This window comes from Scyliorhinus canicula, chromosome 20 (assembly GCF_902713615.1).
Source record: "Scyliorhinus canicula chromosome 20, sScyCan1.1, whole genome shotgun sequence".
Classification (NCBI taxonomy): domain Eukaryota; kingdom Metazoa; phylum Chordata; class Chondrichthyes; order Carcharhiniformes; family Scyliorhinidae; genus Scyliorhinus; species Scyliorhinus canicula.
This window is the reverse complement of record NC_052165.1, coordinates 49,941,722-49,967,970: the sequence shown is the minus strand read 5'-3', so window position 1 is coordinate 49,967,970 and position 26,249 is coordinate 49,941,722. Positions and strand designations below refer to the sequence as shown.

General features: G+C 44.8%; 1 protein-coding gene across 1 annotated transcript; it reads right to left on the bottom strand.

Annotated features, from left to right (window-relative positions):
- Positions 1-26,242, bottom strand: LOC119954738. The gene is made up of 10 exons (XM_038780261.1): positions 26,199-26,242; positions 21,602-21,662; positions 21,198-21,279; positions 18,793-19,011; positions 15,875-16,234; positions 13,981-14,120; positions 12,976-13,144; positions 11,285-11,513; positions 2,830-3,579; positions 1-609 (listed from the first exon to the last, which is right to left on the bottom strand). Exons 4-10 carry the CDS (start codon positions 19,000-19,002, stop codon positions 404-406), a joined length of 2,064 nt encoding a protein of 687 aa, XP_038636189.1. The 5' UTR covers positions 19,003-19,011; positions 21,198-21,279; positions 21,602-21,662; positions 26,199-26,242; the 3' UTR covers positions 1-403.
- Positions 26,243-26,249: the final 7 nt, after the last annotated feature.

The window sequence follows — 26,249 nt, the reverse complement described above, 5'->3', positions numbered from 1 at the left end:
GGTTCCCCTGTCCTTGCCTGCTCCAGTGGTAGGAACAATGCATTGCAGGGACTCTGCTCACACCAACATGTCTCAGGTGGCATCTTGCATCTCCCCATGGAGATATACGAGCAGTCCCATCATTGAGTTTTCAATTAAGATTTGGAAACAGTTAAGGAGGCACTTTAAACTAGGACATATTATAGTTATGACCCCAATATGTGGAAACCATAGGTTTATACCGGGGGCGATGGATGGGATGTATGGGAGGTGGCGGGGGGAAGGGAAAGAGAAGAGACTTGTCTGTAGAGGGCAAGTTTGCAGGGTTGGAGGAAATACGGGAGAGGTTTGAGTTGCAGATGGGGAGTGATTTTAGGTTTTTCCAGAGGTGGGACTTTGCGCGGAACGAATTGCCCTTTTTACCTCAGTTGCCGGAGTATATGTTGCAAGGGAAGTTGCTGGCCCCAGCCGAGGGAGGGAAAATTGGGGTGGTTGGGGGAGAAGGGGACGGCACTTCAATGTAGTCAGGCTTCAGACCATCCATGTCACAAATGACTCCCTGCTTCACAGATCCAGAGAAGGAAACACTTGGAAAATAGTTAATTGTGTGGGATGTTGACTGAAGAGTACCTGAGAAAGAAAAAGGTAAAGCTGTTAGATTTTTCATAGTATACATGGATAAACAGAGATTTTAACTTAAAAATTCCTAACTTCTAGGGAAAATCACAATGTTTAGGTGGGGATCGTGGTTGCAATTTGGCAACAAAGTTATTTTTTGAACTTGCATCTTTGTCCTGAGGGTCTCCTTTCGGAGTAGCATGATGCCATCTTAAGTCTCACACAGGAAAACAGCTTTTGTTGTAATTCCACAGGTGATGGCCACTCACTAAATATTTAACTGACCCTGTCCCTGAGATTTTAGACGGGGCCAAAGTGGCAGGTGGAAATCCTGGGGTGAAATTCTCCCATCGGGAGACTTAGTGCCGACACCAGAGTGAAAACCGGAGTGTTTCACTCCGGCGTCGGAGGCCGCTCCTCGCCCCCTATTCTCCCACCCCCCAGGGGGCTACGAGCGGCGCCGCATCAATTTAGCACGCTGGGCCTTCGCGCCGCATGAAAGCGGCGCCGCGTAAATAACGTCACCTGCGTATGCGCAGGTTGGCCGGTGCCAACCCTTGCATGAACGGTTGCCTTAAGACATGGAGGATTGATCTTGCAGGGCAGCGAAGGAAATGAGTGCATCCTTTAGAGACACCGGCCCGACGACTGGTGGGCACCGATCGCGAGCCAGACCCCTACTGAGCGCTCCCCTGGTGTTCCCTCCCCCCTCCCCCACAGGCCGCACACGCAGCGTTTGCGCACGGTTCACACCGGCAGCGACCAGGTGTGGTTGGCGCCGGCGTGAACCCGTCGGATTGGGCAGGCCGCTCGGCCCATCCGGGCCGGAGAATCGGCGCTCGCCTGCTACAAACGGCGAGCGGCAATTCTCCGAGCGGCCTGTTGTGAAACGCGGCACGCCGTTTTGGGGGGGTGGAAGAATCGCGTGCGGGTGCCAGGGCGGTGTGGCGGGAATCGCCCAGCACCCCCGCGATTCTCCCACCCAGCGTGGGGGTCGGAGAATTGCGCCCCTGCTGTCCCAAACTTTCAATCCTTAACAGAATTTTTAGTCTTTTGTATTTTTTTCCATTATTGACTTCTGCCGACATTATCGGAGAAAGACACCTTGCTTTTAATATTTCTCTCACACATCGACAATTAGCCCAAATCTTGGGGTCAATTTTCTTACATGGCATACCAAGTGGCGCATCCACTGCAACCTCCTGATGACATCATCAGGAGGCCTAATGTACTTGTGGGTTCGGGTCTCATTATAATATTGTATTTAGAACAACCTACCAGGGCTAATTATGCTGGCTGTAGATTGGGACCAAGGGATATCCAATGGGAATGCTCAGTAGTGGCGAGAGGTTTGGTCGAACATACATTGCAGGGGGGGGGGGGGGTAGAGAAAGTTAAACTCAGATTTGGCCAACTTGCCAAGAATGGGACTGAACTGGGACCTAGGGAATGCTGATTTACTTATCCAAATGCCGAGCCCAAAATTGGACAGAATACAAGGCCGAACATGGCGGCTGGAAATAATGAGAGGTTCGTGAGAAGGAAACAGATGTAAATGACATCTAGATCTAAAACCCCAGTATAAGATCCTCATTTACACATCTGCATTAAGCTCCTACCTGTTTCAGGTGGAAACACTAGCTGCCCTAAATTCAAGCCAAACTATATTGGGCAGACCTCTGGGACAGAGTCAGCATGGAGTTTTTAAAACTTTTGTCCCACTGTGGCACCTTTCACACACAAATACATGGCAGCAGGCAGATGACAATTTGCCCTTGCATATATTGCAGCTGGTTGCTCAGGTAATGCTAATTAGTGGTATAATATTGGAAGCTCAATACTACAGACACAACTGTGAGGGAAACCTATGTCAAAGGATCCACCAAAAAGTTATCAGTGAACTTAATTTTTTTTAAAATTTAGATTATCCAATTATTTTTTCCAATTAAGGGGGCAATTTTAGTGTGGCCAATCCACCTACTCTGCACATTTTTGGGTTGTGGGGGCGAAACCCACGCAGACACGGGGAGAATGTGCAAACTCCACACGGACAGTGACCCAGAACCAGGATCGAACCTGGGACCTCAGCTCCATGAGGCAGCTGTTCTAACCACTAGGCCACCGTGCTGCCCTTCAGTGAACTTAGTTAACATCTGGCATAGTTGCTAGATATGCTGGGGGCAGTGTGTACAAATGAAATGTATAGGTCTCACAACAGAAATCATTTCTCACCAGATTTCCTCTGAAGAGGAGCTGAGGGGATCCTTTCCCTATATTTCCATGTATCCTTTTCTTTCACTTTGTCTTTTGTGCTCTGATGACGATTAAACCGACCACAGTCTGTATTTAAAGCTCTGACTATAGTTGTAGACTTATTCCGGTTCATATCAACCAGATTACCAGATTGACATGTCAAGGTCTTCTTGTCAGTAATCCTCTCAAGGGAAGTCTTCATTTCCCTCCCATCAAATTCTACTGGCTTCAGTCTCTTTTCTTTCATAAGTGTATTTGACTGAAAAGGCAGATCACGTTGAGTGAGTTGTTCCATTACTTTCTGACTCATATCCTGTCTACACAGCTTTGTCCCAGGGATCTTTTCACCTTTAAGCTCATTTCTAGAGGCAACAGACCTGGCAGTACACATTACGTCTGGGCTCAAGTAACTTGTTGGATTGTCAGGGATCCAGTATAACACTTGGCCACAATTAGTATTATGGCCTCGGCCTTCACAGACGACCCTGAGTTGATATACCGGCTCAAACACGTCAATGTTACTCTGTAATCCTCTGTACCCAGGTGGCACGATATACGGATAATCAGGGTAAGTTTCCAGAAGCTTCTGTTTAGCTGTGATGGTCATCTGGAGCTCCAAAATGATTCGCTCAGCTAGGAGCACAGAGATCCATATTGCTATTCCGGGAGGAACCTGCTCCGTTCTGCCATTCCAGAAATTTACAATCAACCCTTCACCGCCATCATGATCTAAAAACAAAATTAGAATAAAGTTATTTTTGCGATTTCTTTTTTTTTATCCTCTTAAAAATTTGCAACAGTTTGAATTTGCAACAGTTCAGACAAACAAATTTACCTAAACAGCATTGAAAGTGAACAATATTAAAGGCAGGATGAATAGAGAGATGACCAAAGGGACAGAGTAGAAATACAAATTCAAGGAGGTGATGATAATTCTGTACCAAACTATTGGAAATACTTTGTGCAGTTTTATATAGAATAGGTAATTAAAGGGAAAGTTCACCAATTTCCACAACTGAATCATTGCACACTGGGGGGAGGCGGTGGCATAATGGTACTGTTACTGGATGGGTAATCTCGAAACCCAGGGTTATTGCGTTGCGGGTTCAAATCCTACCACAGCAGGTGGTGAAGTTTGAATTGAAAGTTTAATGACAACCATGAAACCATTGTTGAATGTCATAAAAATCTATCTGGTTCGCTATGTCGTTTAGGGAAGGAAATCTGCCATGCTTACCTGACCTACATGTGATCCACAACAATGTGGTTGACTTTGAAATGCCATTCAGTTCAAGGGCAATGAGGGATGGGCAATAAATGCTGGCCCAGCCAGTAATTCCCAGATCTCATGAATGAATAAAGAAAAGTGTGTTGCAAAGCTCACGAGGCTCATCTCTGCAAAGGCAACTGCTACAAGTGTGCTGAAACTTAAAAATGTTTCTTAATATGTGGACTGGATTCAATGCTTTAAAGGTAAAAAAGCAAAAGACTGACTGATGACAAGATATAACGTGAGACATCAATGGTATGCAGTACATCAAAGACTGGATTCTCCAGTCCCCCAGCCACGTGTTTCTTGGCGGCGCGCCATTCGCTGGCGGCGGTATTATCTGTTCCCGCCACTTGTCAACAGGATTTCCCATTGAAGCCACCCTGCACCTCAGAAAATCCATGGTCAGGGTTGTCCTACCAGTGGAAAAAAGGGAATCTTAACGGCTGGAGAATTCCAGCCCTTGTCTGCTATCTCAGACACAAATATCTGCCAATAAACATGTGGCAATAAATATTATCATAGAATTTACAGTGCAGAAGGAGGCCATTCGGCCCATCGAGTCTGCACCGGCTCTTGGAAAGAGCACCCTACCCAAGGCCAACACCTCCACCCTATCCCATAACCCAGTAACCCCACCCAACACTAAGGGCAATTTTGTACACTAAGGGCAATTTATCATGGCCAATCCACCTAACCTGCACATCTTTGGACTGTGGGAGGAAACCGGAGCACCCGGAGGAAACCCACGCACACACGGGGAGGATGTGCAGACTCCGCACAGACAGTGACACAAGTAGGAATCGAACCTGGGACCCTGGAGCTGTGAAGCTATTGTGCTATCCACAGTGCTACCGTGCTGATATGTTGCAACGTCTTAAAAGGCCACTGGTAGTTTGTAGCCGGGGCATGCCATCTTCTTTATAAAGTCTTCCAAATGCCAGACAAGGTGTGTACCACCACATTTTACCAAATTTTCCAATATTGTCTTGAATTGTATTATCACAATCATTCACTGGGCTTTTAAGAATGAAGAGCATTCAGGAAACACCTCACTGACTTTCCAGAAGAACAAAGTACCCATCTTTTTGCTGCCTGCACTGTACTCCTGCAATGCCAATGTATTCACCCCACGCTCAATCATATGTGGCAAAATACAAATGAAATCACCCTGCTAACATAAGCTGCCTGCATGCTACATAAAGTAGAGCTGGGATGTGAAATTCAATGATGTACACCTTCTCCTACGCCATAATACCAATGCATGGTTCAACTTACATGCAAGAAAATGCCACATATAACAGGAACCAAGAACCCTAATGTTGGTACACAGCTGGGAGGCAATCAAGGGCAGGGGAAGATGCTCAGTTAGAATAATGTTTTATTCATTATTCTGTCTACCTCTACCTAAATACTCACTACTAGTTCATTCATTGAAACAACGATAAACTGTGATGCAGAGCAGCATAACATACAAATCCAGTTTGAAGTGATGTCTTACTAGTAGCAACAGCTATGTTCCTTCTCTGGGAGACACCAAAAGGACAACGCACACCACATAACCCCAGCACCTTGCCAGTGGATAATGCAACTCAGCCTCGTCCTGTAATCCCCAGCATCACAGATGCCAGTCTTTAGCCAATTCGATTGACTCCCATGTGATATCAAGAAACGGCTGAAGGTACTGGATACTGCAAAGGCAAAGGGCCTTGTCAACATCCTGGCAATAGTACTAAATAGTACTAAAGACTTGTGCTCCAGAACTTGCCGTACCCCGAGATACGCCATTTAAATACAGCTACAAAACTGATATCGACCTGACAAAGTGGCAAATTGCTCAGGTATATCCTGTCTACAAATTGCACACATATCAAATCCAGCCACGTACCACCACCTCAGTCTTCTTGATCATCAGCAAAGTCAGAGAAGGTGTCGCTGTCAGCAATCAAGCACATTTGAACAGGAATAACCTGCTCACTGGCACTCAGTTTGGGTTATACCAGGACCACTCAGCTCCTGACCTCATTGCAGCTCGTTACAAAATGGACAAAAGAGTGGATTTTGCAGCAAGGTGAGAGTGACTGCTCTTGACATCAAGACAGCATGGCATCAAGTACCTCTAGCAAAACTAGAATGAATGGGAATCAATGGGGTGGGGGAAGGAGTACTCTCCACTAGTTGGAGTCATACCTAGCAGAATGGAAGATGGTTGTGGTTGTTGGAGGTTAATCACAGGATATCACGGCAGGGGTTTCTCAGGAAAGTGTCCGAGGCCCAACCATCTTTATCTGCTTCATCAGTGCCCTTCTTTCATTATAAGGTAAGAAGTGGGGATGTTTGCTGATGATTGCACAATGCTCAGTACCATTTAGGACTCCTCGTACACTGAAACAATTTGTGTCCATAGGCAGAAAGGCCTGGACAACAAACATGAGCTAACAAGTGGCAAGTAACATTTGTGTCACATAAGTACCAGGCAATGACCATCTCCAACAAGAGAGAATCTAGCCATCGCCCTTTGATATTCAATATCATTACCACTATCAACATCCTGAGGGTTACCATTGATCAGAAACTGAACTGGTCAACATATAAATACTACAAGAGCATGTCAGAGGCAGGGAATTCTGAAGCAAGTAACTCCTAACTATGATGGATTGGGAAACGTTACTTAAAAGGATGATGGTGGAAAGGCAATGGCAAACATTCAAAGAGCGCATGGGTGAACTGCAACACTTGTTTATTCCTTTCTGCACAAAAGTAACATGGGAAAGGTGGCCAAACCATGGCTTACAAGGGAAATTAGAGATAGCATTAGATCTAAGGAAGAGGCCTACAAATTGGCCAGAAAAAAACAACAGACCTGAGGATTGGGAGCAATTTAAATTTCAACAAAGAAGGGCTAAGGTATTAAGAAGGGGGAAATAGAGTACAAGAGTAAGCTTGTTGGGAACATGAAAACTGATTGTTAAAGTTTCTATAGCTTTGTGAAGAGAAAAAGAAGACAAATGTAGGTTTCTTACAGTCAGAATTAGGAGAATTTATAACAGGGAACAAAGAAATGGCTGGCCAACTAAATACATACTTTGGTTCTATCTTCACAAAGGAGGACACAAATAACATACTAGAAATGTTGGGGAACACAGTGTTTAGTGAGAGGGAAAAACTGAAAGAAATGAGTATAAATTGGGAAATGATGTTGGGGAAATTAATGGGATTGAAGGCCAATAAATCCCCAGGGCCTGATAAACTACATCCCATTCAGCAAGTGGCCTGAGAAATAGTGGATGTATTGGTGGTCATCTTCCAGGATTCTATAGACTTTGGGACAGTTCCAACAGATTGGAGTGTAGCTAATGTAACCCAACTATTTAAAAAGGAAGGTAGATAGAAAACAGAGAATTATAGACCAGTTGGACTGACGTCGGTCGTGGGGAATATTCTGGAGTCCATTATAAAAGATTTAATATCAAACCACTTGGAAAACTGTCGCAGAATCAAACAGAGACAGTACAGTTTTACAAGGGAAATCATGCTTGATAAAGCTACTGGAATTCTTTGAGGATTTAACAAGTAGAGTTGGTGAGGGGGGACCAGTGGATGTGGTTTATTTATACTTTCAGAGGACTTTCAACAAAGTCCCACTAAGAGAATTAGTGTATAAAATTAAAGTATATGGGATTGGGGGTAGTATATTGGAGATGGGTACAAAACTGGTCGGCAGACAGGAAACAAAGAATAGGAATAACAGGTCTTTTCCTGAAAGGCAGGCAGTGACCAGTGGTGTTCTGCGAGCATCGGTGCCGGGACTCCAGCTTTTCACAATATATATTAATGATTTCGATGAGGGAACTAAATATAATATCTCCAAATTTGCAGATGACACAAAGCTGGGTCAGACAGTGAGTGGTGAGGAAGATGCAGAGAAGCTTCAGTGTGATTTGGTCAAGCTGAGTGGGCAAATATGTGGCAGATGCAGTATAACATGAATAAAGTTGATGTTATCCACTTTGGTAGCTAAAACAAGAAAGCAGATTATTATCTGAATGGCTATAAATTGAGAGAGGAGAATGTGTAACGAGACCTGGGTGTCCTTATATACCAGTTGCTGAAGGTAAGCATGCAGGTGCAGCAGGCGGTAAATATGGCAAATGTTATGTTGGCTTCATAGCGAGAGGATTCATGTACAGGAGCAGGAATGTTTTGCTACAATTTGCAGTGTCTTGGTGAGACCACACCTGGATAATTGTGTGCAGTTTTGGTCTCCTTATCTGAGGAAGGATACTCTTGCTATAGGAGTGCAGTGAAGGTTTACCAGACTGATTCCTGGGATAGCAGGAATGACATATAAGGAGAGATTGAGTTGGTTAAGCTTACATTCTCTGGAGTTCAGGGCCGGGATTCTCCTCTACCCGGTGGGGCGGGGGGTCCCGGCGTAGCGGAGTGGCGCCAACCACTCCAGCGTCGGGCCTCCCCAAAGGTGCGGAATTCTCTGCACCTTTGGGGGCTAGGCCTGCGCCGGAGTGGTTGGCGCCACACTGACTGGCGGCAAAACCGGCCGGCATCGAGGCTGGCCGAAAGGCCTTCGCCGTTTCGCGCATGTGCCGGTGCGTCAGCTGCCGCTGACGTCACCGCCGGCACATGCGCTGTAGGGGGGTCTCTTCCGCCTCCGCCATGGTGGGGGCCGTGGTGGCGGTGGAAGAAAAAGAGTGCCCCCACAGCACTGGCCCGCCGGCCGATCGGTGGGCCCCGATCGCGGGCCTGGCCTCCGTGGGGGCACCCCCCGGGGTCCGATCGCCCCGCGTCCCCCCCAGGACCCCGGGGGCCCGCTCAAGCCGCCAATCCCGCTGCCACCAGAGGAGGTTGAAACCATGGCGGCGGGAGAGGCCTCTCAGCGGTGGGACTTCGGCCCATCGCAGGCCGGAGAAACGCCGCAGGGGGCTCGCCGATCGGCGCGGAGGGCACGGCGGGGACGGGATTTTCGCCAGTCCCGGGCGATTCTCCAACCCGGCGGGGGGTTGGAGAATTTCGCCCCTAAAAACTGAAGGGAGATCATATCTAGGCAGCACGGTAGCACAGTGGTTAGCACTGTTGCTTCACAGCGCCAGGATCCCAGATTCGATTCCCGACTTGAGCCACTGTCTGTGCGAAGTCTGCATGTTCTCCCCATCTCTGCGTGGGTTTCCTCCGGAAGCTCCAGTTTCCTCCCACAAGTCCTGAAAGACGTGCTGTTAGGTATTAGACATTCTGAATTCCCCCTCCATGTACCCGAACAGGTGCCGGAATGTGGCGACTAGAGGCTTTTCACAGTAACTTCATTTCATAAGCCTACTTGTGACACTAAAGATTATTATTATTATTATTAAGAACCTATAAAATTCTTCTTTTTTATTATAAATTTAGAATACCCAATTTTCTTTTTCAATTAAGGTGCAATTTAGCATGGTCAATCCACCAAACCTGCACAGCTTTGGGCTGTGGGGGTGAAACCCACGCAGACACAGGAAGAGTGTGCAAATTCCACTCAGACTGTGACCAGGGGCCAGGATCAGACCCGGGTTCTCAGCGCCGTAGGCAGCAGTGATAACCACTGCACCACCGTGCCGCCCTGTAGAACCGATAAAATTCTAACAGGACTAGACAGGGTAGATGCAGGAAGGGTGTTCTCGATACTGAGGGTGTCCAGAACCAGTCTGAGGATATGGGTAGACCATTTAGGACTGAGATGAGGAGAAATTTCTTCACTCAGAGAGTGGTGAGCCTCTGGAATTCACCACCACAGAAAGTAGTTGAGGCCAAAGCATTGTATGTTTTCAAGAAGGAATTAGATATAGCTCTTGGGGCAAAAGGGATCAAAGGACATGGGGGAGAAAGCGGGAACAAGTTACTGAGTTGGATGATCAACCATAATCATAATGAATAACGGAGCAGGCATGAAGGGCAGAATGGCCTCCTTCTGCTCCTATTTTTTAAGTTTCTATGACATCCCTAAAGCCTGTCCAAGTCAGAAGTGTGATAGAATATTTTCCATGGCCTAGATGAGTGCAGCTCCAGCACTCAGGAAGCTCAACATCATCCAGGACAAAGCAGCCCACTTTATTGACACCCCCGTAATTGATGCCCCCTTTATTGACATCTACCACCTTAAACATTCACTCCCCCCACCATCGATGCAGCATTCTGTAAGTGCACTACAGCAACTCCCCAAAGCTCTTTCAACAACACCTTCCAAGGTGTAGATGCTTGGGAATACCACCACCAGCAAGTCCCACTCCAAGATACACACCATCCTGACTTGGAACTCTGTTGCCGTTCCTTCACATTTGCTGGGTCAATGTCCTGGAACTCCATTCTTAATAGCATTGGACTGCAGTGGTTCAAGAAGGCAGCTCACCATCGCCTTTCCAAGTACAATCAGGAAAGGGTAACAATCTCACCGAGCCATCGATGCTGCACATTTGTTTTAAACTCAGTTACCCTGCATCACTCTTTTCTACATTGGCAAGTATCAGCCCAGATAGTGAACAGCAGGAGGTGATTCACTGAGCTTGAGTAGGAAGAAAGTGCACATGGAGTTGAAGGAGCAGTAACTCATTACCAGACGTAGCTAACCCGCCATTAACCTAACTTTGCTGGAAAAGAACGTTAGTTTAAGCTGGGCGACAATTCGCTAGGAGCCGTTTTCATGTTGCTGGTGAAGGCTGATTTTACCTCCAGAGAGAAGTCAGTGGAGAGATGTAAAACAAATTGCTGATTGGCTGTTACCCATTTTACTGTATCACAAAATCTGCCAACTTGTTCTGCAAGTCAAAAGATTATATTGCGAAATTGCAAACATCTGAAGCACAGACAATGTCATGCAGCTCGAAGTGACACTGCCTGACACAACCTGTACAGGTATTAGGATATCTCACAGACATTTTTGCTAAGGACTCTTTTAAGCATGATTACTACACACACAGGCATTCATTCTCACATTCATTCCAGTAGCAGTTTTAATGCCACAGTGTAGGGATATTTTCCTATGGTTGATATCTCAATGTGTGAGCTCTATATTTTAAATTGATTAGTCCTGCCTTAAAATAATGCTGAAATTAAAAAGTCACCATCTGAAAACACCCTCTCATACATATAGTGCTCAAGTGTTTTGTTGAAATTCAGTACCTGAATTTAATCCTCGTTGCTCTCCTCCCTGTAACACTGTCCCTGGGCCATATCGGTCCATACCAACCTCCCATGGTGCCAAGACTTTGCATCCAGGTCCAATGGCCAGTCTTCTACCATCTTCGTAGTGTATTAGATCATGGAGAGCAGTTTCCTGCAGACAAGATTTTGCCTTTCGTTTTGTCTTCTTCTCCTTGTCGAATTGCACCAAAAATCGACCTGGATATCCCTGAATATAATAGTTTCTCAGACATCATGCAATTTAAAGCCATAATTTAATATACCCCATTTTGGATTTACAAATGGCAGCTCACCAATACTTTTGAAACTTCTTTTTTTATGGAGATTGAAAAGGTTAACAAAGTTAATATATAGAAGAGGACAATCTGTCACAATGGACAAAATGATCATTTTAAAGTTCTTTGTGTCCTTATATTCTTAATCATGTACACCCATTATTTAGGTCTTTTTCTCTACTCACTAGTTTTACCAAAGAGGTAGCTGTACATCAGCAACAGCTCACATGGATAGTCAAAAGGCCAAGTGTAGCATTGTTCTGAGGATTGATCGCATCTAGCAACTGGTTCAAGATTAGTAAACAGTCTCAAACAACTGCTTACTTGTCAAAAACATATTACAGGCCAATCATGAAGGTGCCATGTAGAATTACATGTGGGGGGTGGATAATGGAAAAAAAAGTGCAGGTCAGAATTTTAAATCTCAAACAATTTACTAACCACAGGAATGAGATTTCGCAGTGTCATTGGTTCCTCTTCTGGCCTGAAGAGATTAAGTGACATTGAAGGAACAGAAATCTCATCATTAAAACAGTCCTTGTGAAACCTTAAGAAATGCATATTATATTTCTGGCTAATAAATTAAAAGGTTTTGCATTAAAAAAAAGGTCCTTCTGTTGTTAACTATCAGCCTGAGCATTCTGTGGCAAATTTAATTGGTAATTAATGCGCAAGTGCAGTAATTGCTTGAAACTATGTGGGACTTTGGTAGTGAGCTGTTATTTTTGCACAGTCAAATCTCCAACACGCGTTTCTCTGCAGAGTGTATGGTTTTGTCTTCACAAGGACAGAAAAATCAGAAATGTTGGCCATTGTTGGGATACAGTAACGTCATTGCAGTGTTAATGTAAGACCTGTTGTGACACTAATAAAGATTATTATTATTGTTAGTGTAGAAGAAGCTTTTTCATGTGCCTAACCCAGGGGTGCTAAATGCTGACATTAAATTCAAAATAAAGAGATTTTTAAAAAGTAAAAGCTGGTTTTTGTCATTTTACAGTAAAGCACTCGCAAATCACAAGGAATATTGACCATTTCTCACTACACTGAAATATCTAAAATTGATCTAGATTGAGAGCATCACAATCCTTTTCCCACCAATCTAGTGGGATCTTACTAAATAGATAGACTGAATTAGTGTCATGTTACATTTTTAGAATTCCAATCTGATGGAGGATGTTATATGAGAATTTATTGGACCAAAAATCACAGAGAAGGAAATAGCATTCCATCCATCTGGGAACTGTCTGAATTTTCCATGCCTCAAGAACATGTGCGAATGAAGGAGTGTTCCATCTTCGTAAAACACCTAGGTCTGAGGAAAGTGCTGCAATTTCAGGGACATCAATGATGATTGATGTGGAGAGGTAAAGGTAGATACAAGTGTATAATCACCTCAACTTCTTGGCCAAGTCTTCCCAGATAATAATATCCATTATCCTTCCTTCGAGCCAAAACACGAGCTCCCCGTATGAGCTCTCCCGCATTGGAATCAATTAAATCTCCTTTTGTAAAAATCTTCACACCTCTGGGGTGGAATGTACTGCAGTTATATGGAAGAAAGCTGCATAAGTCAGACAGGCAAAAAGGATATATGTCAGGTATACTGGATACGTAACAGATGCATAAATACCCGCTGAAAATTTAAATATTTTAAAGCTTTTAGTTGTAGCCAGAATGTTTGAACATTCTAGTTTTTAGCTCACTGCAGATATTTGAAATGTAAATGATTCCCCTCTCTTGTAAGGTTAAGCATTAGGTGCAGATTCTCCTCTTTAGTGTGGAGAACTGGCAGGACAAGATTTCTGCCACCCTCCTTATCTACCCCAACCCATTAGGCTAATTAAGTATTAACTGTGGACTGCAAGCGGATTTCGCTCTAAAGGGGATAACTGTTAGCCTAAAGGCAGCAAATTCTAATGATGCTATAGTATAGGACATTGCTGCACCATCAGATAACCCACAAAGTGTTTAAACAGTCCTCTTGAAAGCCTCAGCCTAGCTCAGGACCTTCAATAGTTATGCATCTGCGGCCTAAACCTCACCTTGCTCTCTTGAAAATTGTCCTAAGTTCTAGAATTCCCTTCCTTCCCTTCTTTCTACTTATTTGTCTTCACTTCAAATTCCTCTTGTAATCTACCTCTTTGACCATGCTTTTGGTCATCTGTCCTAATCTGTCATTATGTGGCTAATTGCAAAAGTTTGTCTGACTTTTGCTGTTGGTAAGCCTCCTCGGACATTTTACTATGTTAAAGGTGCTATATAAAGTCATGCTGTTGTTATGGTTCAGGATGATCAGCATTTTGTCCAAACTTTGACACTGATCAAATGTCCGAGCTGAAAACATACTTATCAGCTGTGTGGAACTTAAGTACCATTTTGCTCCCCATAACACCATACCTGAAAGGTATAGGTACATGTAACTGTCCAGGTGGGCTGTAGGGGTATATATTCAATGCTGCAACCATACTGCAGTACTTCAGCTCTGAGTTGTATGGTCTCATCAGATCAGAATAATTGAGTTGGTAGATTGGGATAAGCTGCAAAAGATAAGATAGTACAACAATTCCAGGTTTTGACGTTAGGGAGCTTTGCATTAATTCCATAAAAATATTTGTGAAGAATGTATTTTAATATTCTGGGATCCTCGCATATAAAATGTCAATGTTGTCTCAAATATTAACATCAAGCAATATCTACTGCAAATGATAGTAAGTTTTCTCCACATTCCTCATTAGAAGCATGGAGCGGGATTCTCTGCAAACTGGTAGGGTGGGCCCCTCCGGCGCCGAGGAATGGCGTGAACCACTCCGGCATCGGGCCGCCCCAAAGATGCAGAGGAATCCTCCGCACCTTCAGGGGCTAGGCTGGCGCCAGAGTGTTTGGTGCCGCGCCAGCCAGCGCGGAATGGCTTGGCGCCACGCTAACCGGCGCCGAAGGGCCTCCGCCGGCCGGAGCGGGTTGGCGCATACACGGCAGCACCAGCATGTGCTGGCGTCATCCCAACGCATGTGCAGGGCGGTTCTTCTCCGCACCGGCCATGGCGGAGATTGACAGCGGCCGGTGCGGAGGGAAAAAGTGTCCCCACGGCACAGGCCCGCCCGCGGATTGGTGGGCCCTGATCGTGGGCCAGGCCACCGAGGGGGCATCCCCGGGCCAGATCCCCCCCGCGACCCCCCCCCCCCTCCCTCCCCCGAGGACTCCACAGGCCGCCAGTAGAGTCAGGTCCCACCGGTACGGACCTGGTTTGATTTACGCCGGCGGGTCCGGCCGAAAACGGGCGGCTGCTTGGCCCATCGCGGGCCTGAGAATCGGCCGGGGGGGGGGGGGGGGGGGGGCGCTACGCCCAGCGGCCTGTGGTTGGTGCGGCACGATTCCCGCCCCCGCCAAAACCCCAGCGCCGGAGAATTCGGCAGCCGGTGGGGGTGGGATTCATGCCGCCCCCCGGTGATTCTCCGGCCTAGCGGGGGTCGGAGAATCCCCATATATATATATAGATCAGAAAGAGAAACAGGAAGCTGCAGTGAGGACAGGAAGATTTATATGTCCTTGTAGCAGGTGGACCTGAGTACAGGAAGAAGGTCTGTCAGTGGGTTGGAAGATGTTTGTGGGACCAGGACGGTGACTAGGAACTGGTGAATGGTGACTAGCATTCGGTGGTTTCTTTAAGGACCACTAGTTTATCCACTTTACGTTCAATTTCACTGGACATGACAATGAAAGATGGGTATAGTAACTTTAAAAGTCATGTTATTGGGCATTATGTTAGTCAAGGCTTTCGTCACCTATCGTTTCTCATGAGGCTTGAATTTCCTTTCTGGTTTTGCTTGATTTGCTCATTTTAGCACAGTGTATCGATGACAAGTGACATTTTACACTTTGTAATTATTTAATGTTTGCAATATATTTAAGTGTCTAAATAATTTATATCTCAATAGCAATCAGCAGAAAAATGATTAACATAGGAGTGGGAAATTCTAGAACTCTTATCCCAATATGAATGGGAGTATTGAATAAAAGTTCTGAATGTAAAGATATTTATTTAATTTTTCAACTTCAGTAGTATTGTAATGATACTTGGTAAAAGAAGTAAATTCCAAAATAATTGAAACATTTTTCAAATGTTATATCTCTTCATCTTCACTGCTAAGCAGAGGTCTTAAGTGATCGGGGCTGTCCCTTTATATTTTTGTCAAGGAATTATGTTTGTCACACTGTAAGAGACTGTCTTACAAATCACAAACATTAAACAACCAGTAAATGCCGTTGGCATTTTAGACATTTTGAAACGCACTTGTTCTATTGATCCACTTCTGTTGAGACTTGCTGCTTGAAAAGAAGCTCCTGTTTGCCATGATAGCTTTTCCAAGAACTCTTGAACCTCAGGCTGGCTGCAACTTCCCATCACATAAATTGTGTGTACCGGTCGACCTTTTGCTGCAAATGTCAACATAGTGTAGATTTCCTGAGGGTCGATGTCAGGTATCCCATCAGTTATTAGGTAAACAGCATCACTGGCAGGATCATCTAATGCAACAGCTATAGCATGTTGCATGTTTCTACCGGTTTTACATTCCAGAGATTTGATCCACGGGATAGTTTTCTCTACTGCCCGAGGTGTGCAATCAATCAAGCTGTCGCAGTACTTTGCAACCTAATGAATGGGTAAACAAATAAATATGCGTTTAACTACTCATCAGAATGGCAAGACACTATTATTGTGCAGCTAAGCGGCCTATGGATGTGTTGTAACCTTCAAGGAGATCAAGGTACCAAAGAACAAAGAACAAAGAAAATTACAGCACAGGAACAGGCCCTTCGGCCCTCCCAGCCTGCGCCGATCCAGATCCTTTATCTAAACCTGTTGCCTGTTTTCCAAGGTCTACTTCTCTCTGTTCCCCACCCGTTCATATATCTGTCCAGATGCATCTTAAATGATGCTATTGTACCCGCCTCTACCACCTCCGCTCGCAAAGCATTCCAGGCACCCACCACCCTCTGCGTAAAAAACTTTCCTTGCACATCTCCCTTAAACTTTTCCCCTCTCACCTTGAATCGTGACCCCTTGTAATTGACACCCCCACTCTTGGAAAAAGCTTGTTGCTATCCACCCTGTCCATACCTCTCATAATTTTGTAGACCTCAATCAGGTCTCCCCTCAACCTCCATCTTTCCAATGAAAACAATCCTAATCTACTCAACCTTTCTTCATAGCTAGCACCCTCCATACCAGGCAACATCCTGGTGAACCTCCTCTGCACCCTATCTAAAGCATCCACATCCTTCTGGTAATGTGGCGACCAGAACTGCACGCAGTATTCCAAATGTGGCCTAACCAAAGCCCGATACAACTGTAACTTGACCTGCCGACTCTTGTACTCAATACCCCGTCCGATGAAAGCAAGCATGCTGTATGCCTTCATGACCACTCTATCGACCTGCGTTGCCACCTTCAGGGTACAATGGACCTGAACTCCCAGATCTCTCTGTACAGCAATTTTCCCCAGGACTCTTCCATTGACCATATAGTCCGCTCTTGAGGACAATTAGATTCCAGGTGACCTCCTCTGAATATGTGCTCCCCCGGTAACGAGGGGCCAGGGTTTCCCCCTTAACTAGGGGATTCAGACCTCGAGTATAAACATCCTGACCTGGGAGCAGGTTGGAGAGGGAGACCATTCGGGGAGTGGAGAGTGTAATTTCGTAAATAAAAGCAATCTTTGTTTTCTGCCTACCTGGTCAATGCATGCTCTTTTAGTGGATTTTAGAGGGCCAAGGACTATGCTTGATATGATTCCCTGCCTTTACCACAGATTGTGAACTCCCCATAATTGGGAGCGAGGTTTCCCCTTAACGAGTGGGAACCTCTCAGGATAAAAACCCTGACCTGCAGTGGCCCTTCAGGGAGAGGAGTTGTTGCTTTTGTAATCATTGTGTATACCGTAATTAACCTTTGTTCATTCCTATCCTATTGTGCGTTCCTTCGTCTCTTCCTTTGGATTCTACGGGTTCAACCCAGTACATGAGACAATTTAGCTGGACAATCTCAGACAGAGTGGAGTAAATACTTCGCATAAAAAGTAACAAAGCATAGGAATCAATGTGGCTTAATATGAATTTAACTATATTATGAAGAGGCAGCATGCAGCATGGCCTGACACATGCACTAAAAATATTCAACACTAACATATTTTATCAAGTTAGATGCGCCATTGCTGTTACCAATCAGTAGAGATCGGACAGCCTAACAGTAGTTAACAAAAGTGAGCTTTAATACATTGTGAATCAAATATATACAGACGTTAGAGCTGTACATCCTTATGTGCCTTACACCACCTTACCCCATGCTGTGCGACAACAATTTCTAACCCCCCTAACGCTAAAATGATTAGGAAGGCTAAAAGGAGTCTGAAGACAAGCTGGCAATGACATAATGCAAAATAATAAAGACTATTCTGTTCAATAAAATTGTTATAATGAAAGAACAGGACCCATTAAAGATGAAGAACAAAATCTTATGGAAGATAAGGGACACAGAAGAAAGTGAGAGTAGAAATGAAAGGGTACAAGAGGAGAAGGTGAAACAATCAGATTAATTACAAATAGGGAAGACCTATTGATATAAACGGTTGAAGTCAAGGTGGAAAAGACACGGGGCCCTGGTAACATATACCGAAGAATGGCCCATTATAAATTTTAAGTTTGACCGAGACAGCTGGTTAGAAAGTTTGTGTGTCAGAAAGTGCTAGGATGTGAAAGGAGGAAAACATATTAGTATCTCTCACAATGTGAATGAATAAATTATTCAGCTCTATACAGTCTTGTACCCTCTTTCCTATCACAAGGGTGGTCTAACCAGGTTTATACTAAACATGGAATGACAGTATAATTAATGTAACTGATTTAAGTAAATATTTTATTTCTGTCTACTAATCTTTTTTAAAATTCCTTTATCAGAGTTACATAGCCAACGCACAGAGTAGACAGGGGCAAACCCTAATCCATCTCCTTGCCTGCTCCGAAAACCAATTTGAATTCAAATTGAATCCAATTCATGGTCCCCACAAGAGAGACATACCAGATCAGGCATTACACCTGATCTCACGCTCAATTTTAGCCAAAAGACCAAGAAGCGATCTGTCTACTAATCTTAACCCTGCTCAAGTTTTATTGACTTCTATCATGAAGGAAGCAACTTGTTGCACTATGTACCTTGCCAGAAAAAGCAATAATATTGAATTTGCAGTCATTCACTGTGTATGCCCAGGTGTACAGGGTCTGGATCAGGTAGTGTTTCACTGCTTCCAGTTTGCAATTCATACTCCCAGATGTGTCCAGAACAAAGGTTACATTCTTGACTTTAATATCGCTGAAGAGATTTGATGAATTCCCAGCAAAAACCGAAGGACACCAGACTGGCATAGTGGCCCCCTGAAATGAAAAACATCCAATTAACTATGTACCAGGTTGATCTTCTAGTTTAGTTTCCTGAGGTCCAGTGAAGTGCTAAAACTTAAGCTTCAGAACTCAGTGAAGAACACACCCTTTCATGATGTCGAAAGGAAAACCTAATTTTCCAAATTATTCCACGCAATGACAATGTTGTACTTGCAAACTATCATATTTAAAATGAATCTATGTGCTCCAATATATTGTACCCAATGACATCATGCTAGTTCTAATGTTTCCTCATCAACTCTACTGAAAACCGTCTTCTTAAATCCCTCAGTCTTGACCCCCCCCCCCCCCCCCCCCCACCCAATCGCCACTAAGATTGAAACCATCCAATCAGCTGCCTCTATCAATTCCCTTTCTTTTTTTTTTTTAATTTTTTTATTGGAATTTTTTGCAGAAAATATAACAAAAAGTATAGCAAAAAGCAGTAATATGCAACTAACAGCCCCATAACACCCACAATTCCCCCCCATACCGTAACATCACATGTATCACATTCCCCCACCCCCCCCCCCCAAACAAGAGAACTTAACCATAATTAAAATTAGATAAATCAAATTTAAATAAAATAAGCTAACATAATCAACCCCCCCCCCCCCCGGGTTGCTGCTGCTACTGTCCCAGTACCCTATCGTTGAGCCAGAAAGTCGAGGAAAGGTTGCCACCGTTTAAAGAACCCTTGCACCGATCCTCTCAGGGCGAATTTAACCTTCTCAAGCTTAATAAAGCCCGCCATGTCATTGATCCAGGTCTCCATGCTTGGGGGCCTCGCGTCCTTCCACTGTAGCAAAATCCTTCGCCGGGCTACTAGGGACGCAAAGGCCAGCACACCGGCCTCTTTCGCCTCCTGCACTCCCGGCTCTACCCCAACCGAAAAGATCGCGAGTCCCCATCCTGGCTTGACCCTGGATCCCACCACCCTTGACACCGTCCTCGCCACCCCCTTCCAGAACTCCTCCAATGCCGGGCATGCCCAGAACATATGGGCATGGTTCGCTGGACTCCCCGAGCACCTGGCACACCTATCTTCACCCCCAAAGAACCTATTCATCCTCGTCCCAGTCATGTGGGCCCTATGCAGCACCTTGAATTGGATGAGGCTAAGCCGCGCACACGAGGAGGAAGAATTTACCCTCTCCAGGGCATCAGCCCATGTCCCGTCTTCGATCTGTTCCCCCAGTTCCCCCTCCCACTTCGTTTTCAGCTCCTCTACTGACGCCTCTTCCTTCTCCTGCATAAGCTTGTAGATATCGGATATCTTCCCCTCCCCGACCCATCAATTCCCTTTCTTTCCTGCCTCATGAAGACAAACTTCCTTTAAGGTTCCCCGCTGTCCTAGCCCTGAACTTGCATTTGTCTCTAGTTTCTCTCCTCATGCCCTCACCATGTTCATTTCGTCCAAGAAACTACCTACACCCTCATCCCTATTCCCACTAAGCTGCTTGCTGTTCAAGGTTCACTTCTAGCTTCTTAGCTACCATTTGCACTCTCTCCTCAGGTATTATCCCTTTCTCCTTCAAAACAGCCGCATCCAATTCTTCACCTCTCGTTATTGCTGACTACTGCCCCTTCTCTAAAGTACAACATTTACTTGAAATCTGTACTCTTCACAATAAATATCCCAACAACAATCTTCAATCTCCACAGTATTGCTTTTATTAACATTTACAATGTATAATTTGTGAGTAACACAAATTAGAATTTCTTTCTGAGATTATGATAAATATCACATTTGGACAGATTTTGGATACAGCGCTCTAATGATGCTGTGGTTTTGAATGAAGAAAAGCAAACCAGCAAATTTCGACATCAGATGCCCAGTCTGAGCTGATTAGTTGATTCACTAAAATCAGCTAAGATTCACACTTCGACTCCAGGCCTACTGACTGCTGGAAAATGTATATGGACATCAGTTTTCGACAAGGCTAGACTGAGCTGTGGTGCCTCCACCATGGTCAGGTAACTAGCTGACACCACGTGAATTCACATAATTAAGAATGGACATTTGGAGGAGGCTCCAGAGAGTACCCAGTGCCTGCAGAGCCACAACTCAGCACACGTGACCATCTTCAAAAAAGAGGGGAAATCATTGGGGGTGAGGGTGGAGGTATATCAAAGACAGAAATGGCTACCTAAGAAGGTTCGAAACTTCTTCTAAATACCTGAATTTCCAACAAGAAGCCTGAGTTTAAATTGAAGTTACAAGTAATCACATTTGACCTCTTGCATGGAATGGACCTGCATCTAGGGCACAAAAATTAAGCATTTTGGAAAGGGTTGTTTGATGGATATCTCCATTGCAAATGCTGCCAGAGATTTCAATAAAGATTGGCATTACTATTATCAATGGCCTTACATCATCTTAAACATCCAGAGAACAGAAAAGAAGGAGCAATGAACTAAAGAAGGATTATTTCATAACTATTCTAAAATAAGGTGCATTCATATATACGTAAAATACTCCCATTTCAGACACTGAAGAGTTTTCCGATATAAAAATCCAGTGATATAATAATAGTGAAAAGGGACTGATATTTTTCCTTTTAACGTTTGGATTGCTTCTTACCTTCTGCACACTTGTTGTGTCCAGTATTCTGCTTGGAGCTGTAGGCTGTTCAGCTTGACCTCTAAATTGGATAATTCCCAATCAGTAAAAATGCTCTCTCAGCTTGTAATTTTTTCAATTGTTTACGTGTTTCAATGAGTATGTTCTACTTTCTCTTAAAATGAGTTCTTCAGTCTGCAACTCTGAATATGTGTGCCTCGCCTTTTGTTTTTGTTGTTCCTGTATGTTTGTCTATCTGTGGGTCTGTAACTCTCCGCAGGTAGTGTTTCTTTATGCGTGTAATTTTGCATGCACGACTCTCCTACATCAATGTTTATTTCTTTATGCTCATCTCACTGTAATTGCGTGGATCTATTTCAAATAACCTGCCTGTTCAAGCGCCAAGTAACTTGCTCACTTGTTTGTACTTTTCTGTGCACCTTTATGTAACTCTGTTATTACTCTCTCCCTGTAATGCTATTTTTATTTCTAGACATTAAGGACAGTATCGCTCTGTGTCTATCCTCTTCTGCCTCTCTTCGTTTCTATCTTTAATCCTCCCTCTAATGAGTTTGTGTTTCTGTTGTTACCTGGGAGACCACATACAAATGGACTGTACCAATCTGTCACCACAGAGGTAGTTTTAAATTATTTACACTAACCATGCCTGATGATTCTCCAGCTAAACAATCAGGTTGCTTCCTGCTGCACCAATGTAAGTTACAATTGTGGTATTTTTTAAAATTACAAAGTGAACAAATAAACTTCAGTGACAGAATGGATAAATTGAACTGTTAATGTACCTAGTGATCGTATCTGAGTAATATCTAGCTGTTAGTTCACAGCATGTTAAGGCAAAGTCAATTCAGTACATATGTATATGATTCTAATCAATCAAATCGTCTGGATGCTAATAATAATAATCGCTTATTGTCACAAGTAGGTTTCAATGAAGTTACTGTGAAAAGCCCCTAGTCGCCACATTCCGGCGCCTGTTCGGGGAGGCTGGTACGGAATTGAACCCGCGCTGCTGGTCTTGTTCTGCATTACAAGCCAGCTGTCTTAGCCCACTGTGCTCTTCTAGAGTCATTTCTGGTTCACTTGAATAATCATTGATTTCTAGGTGCTCCTCTTTTGGAGTCATTTCAGGTTCACTTGAATGATAATTGATTTTGTGGTGCTCCTGTTTTGGAGTAATTGCCGGTTCATTTGAATCATCTTTGGTTTCTTGGTGCTCCTCTTCTGGAGTCAAAATCTTCAAAATTTCATTTTCTGGTGGGTAGTTTAGATTATATGAGGTTTTAATTGATGTGGTCTCACTGGACTCGAGTAGTTTCATCTTGATTGTTGAGTGCTGCTGTGAGATCTGTCAGTCTCGCTGTAATCGTGCACATCTTGTATGTCGATCATGATCACATTGTCACTATTCTCAAATACAATGGGGAGATATTCAGTGTCTTCTTGTTGGTTAAATGAGCTGGGTAGACTTTCATAGTCTTCTTCTGGGGGCTCAAATAAGCTGGGTAGACTTTCGTAGTCTTCTTCTGGTGGCTCAAATAAGCTGGGTAGACTGTCATAGTCTTTTTCTGGTGGCTCAAATAAGCTGGGTAGACTGTCATAGTCTTTTTGTTGTGACCGTGAGCATGGTAGACTTTCATAGTCTGCTGCTGGTTGCTCAGATAAGGTTGATAGACCTTCACGGTCTTGTTCATGCATGGACTTCGCTATGGAGTCTTGAGTTGCTTCCATTTTGGAGTCTGTCAACATGCTCTCTGTAGAGGCTTGTATCGCTCTCTCTGTGGAGTTGATCTGTGATCTCTCAATGGAGTTGTTCTATGCTCTCTGTGTGGCGTCATTTTCTCCTTGGCTGATTGACAGGTTGCTGTCATCCAATTTTTTAATGAGCTGCCATTGCATCATGGTATTCGATTCATCTACCATGAGTAGATTCGTATTGAGCTTTTCAACCATGTTGCTGATGCTATGATCATCATGTCCAAAGAACTCATCCATGTCTGAGTAGTATTCTTCAATGTACAAATCATCTCTTTTTGTTTCGCATTCGTTATTGTGCTCTTCATGTTCAATGAACAAATCCTCTTCTTTGGTGTTGGATTTGTGATTGTGCTCTTCATGTCCAATGAACAAATCATCGTCTGAGTAGTATTCTTCAATGTACAAATCATCTCTTTTTGTTTCGCATTCGTTATTGTACTCTTCTGGAACAATTATCTTCTTTGGTGTCGGATTTGTCATTGTTCACGGTCTCGATTCGTAGCTGCTTGCATATCGTCTTGTTGTCCACTTGGAGATGGCATGATCCCTTTGAGGTGATCTGATTGCCATTGTAGTCCTTCAGCCTACATGCAGCGGGTATCATTTCATGGTCTCCTAGAAACAAATGGAGATCCTTGCTAGTGAGGTGGTTGGATGAGGCCCCAGTGTCAAGCTTGAACACTAACGGAAAGTTGTTAACCTGCACAGTTGGAATCCACTCACTGCTGGAGTCAATGCTGTTGATCGGGGAGGCTTGGTGATTGTTGCGCAAGATTCCTCAATTGTTTCAATCATTTCCATGACAAGCAAATTGTCGCAGGCGAGGTTGTCCTCGTTGGATGAATAATCACAGTTGGCTTTTTTGTGCTCCATTGATTCTACGTTCCTTACGTTGAAGGGCCTATATTTTTGTCTTGTGGTCTTCATTTGCAGCGCAGCTGTACATTGTGAGACAAAGTGATTGTGTTTTCCACACTTTAAACACTGTTTGCCTGAAGCCGGACATTGCCCTTTTAAATGGGCGTGGCTGTAATGGGGACACGTCATCATGCTGTCTCTCCACGCTCGCGCAAGCACAGTGGGCTTTTCGTCCGTTTCAAATCTTCGGGCGAACTGCGCATGCACGTGGCCCGTATCCTAGTTCGTGGCGCGGGATTACCGCTGGAGGAGAGCCTTCTGGATGCCTGGGCCACCATTTTGACTGGTTCGACCTCGTGGTGAAGGCCTTGTTCCCGGTAAGTAAATTCTTCATACTCTTTACTTTTCTCATGTGTAGAGCATTTTTGCATGGCCATTTCTAGGGTCAGGTCTTTGTGTTTTAGCAGCGATTTTCTGAGTCCTTCATCAGATATGCCATTGACTATTTGGTCTCTGATGAGGGAATCATGCAAGTTTTAATAGTTGCAGGTTTGGGCCAGCAACTTTAAATCAGTTAACCACACACAGTACATCAGTGCATTCAATCATTAAAGCTTTTCCAGAAATATTCCAAGGATTCGGAGATTTGCTCTGATCAGCTTTGTCAGGGCCCAGGCCCTAAATGAAGCTCAATGTCCAACCGTGCTGGCCAGTGTGATCACACACCGCAGGAGCCTGAGTAAGATTCTATTCAAGATATTAACTGTCTCTCCACAGGCGCTGCCAGACCTGCTGAGAATTTCCAGCATTTTCTGTCCTTATTTCAGAACAGAAACCACCACTTCACACGCTGCCGTGCCCAGAGCATCAAGCCCCACCCCATCAACAACCTCCACCCATATCAACAAGTCCCACCCCATTGACAACCTCCACCTATATCAACAAGCCATGCCCCATCAACACACCCCACCTATATCAACAAGTCCCACCCCATCAACAAGCTCCACCAATCTCAACAAACCCTGCCCATGTCAACAATGAAGTGAAAATGAAATGAAAAATGAAATGAAAATCGCTTATTGTCACGAGTAGGCTTCAATGAAGTTACTGTGAAAAGCCCCTAGTCGCCACATTCCGGCGCCTGTCCGGGGAGGCTGGTACGGGACTCGAACTGTGCTGTTGGCCTGCTTGGTCTGCTTTAAAAGCCAGCGATTTAGAACAGTGAGCTAAACAAGCCACACCCCAACATCAAGCTCCACCCATCTCAACAAACCCTGCCTATATCAACAAACCATCCCCATCAACAAGCCCCACCCACCTCAACAAGCCATGCCCCATCAACAAGCCCCACCCACCTCAACAAGCCATGCCCCATCAACAAGCCCCACCCATCTCAACAAACCATCCCCATCAACAAGCCCCACCCATCTCAACAAGCCCCACCCACCTCAACAAGCCATGCCCCATCAACAAGCCCCACCCATCTCAACAAACCATCCCCATCAACAAGCCCCACCCATCTCAACAAGCCCCACCCACCTCAACAAGCCACGCCCCATCAACAAGCCCCACCCATCTCAACAAACCATCCCCACCAACAAGCCCCACCCATCTCAACAAACCATGCCCATCAACAAGCCCCACCCAAGTCAACAAGCCACGCCCTATCAACAAGCCCCACCCATCTCAACAAACCATCCCCATCAACAAGCCCCACCCATCTCAACAAGCCCCGCCCCATCAACATGCCCCGCCCCAACACCAAGCTCCACTCATATCAACAAGCCACGCCCCATCAAGGGACCCCGCTGATCAGCAAACCACGCCCTCTGCAGCACATAACCCTGCCTCTGGCCACAAACCCCGCCCCATCAAAAAGACCCCATCCCCAGCAGCAACCTCCGCCCCCAGTAGAAAAGCCCCGCCCCATTCAACAACAAGCCCCGCCTCCAGCAGCACCTGGTTCCTCTTCGCCTGGTCTTACCCAATAGAGGCTTCTGTTGCTGACGGGCTGCTGTACTGGCTGCTGTTGTCC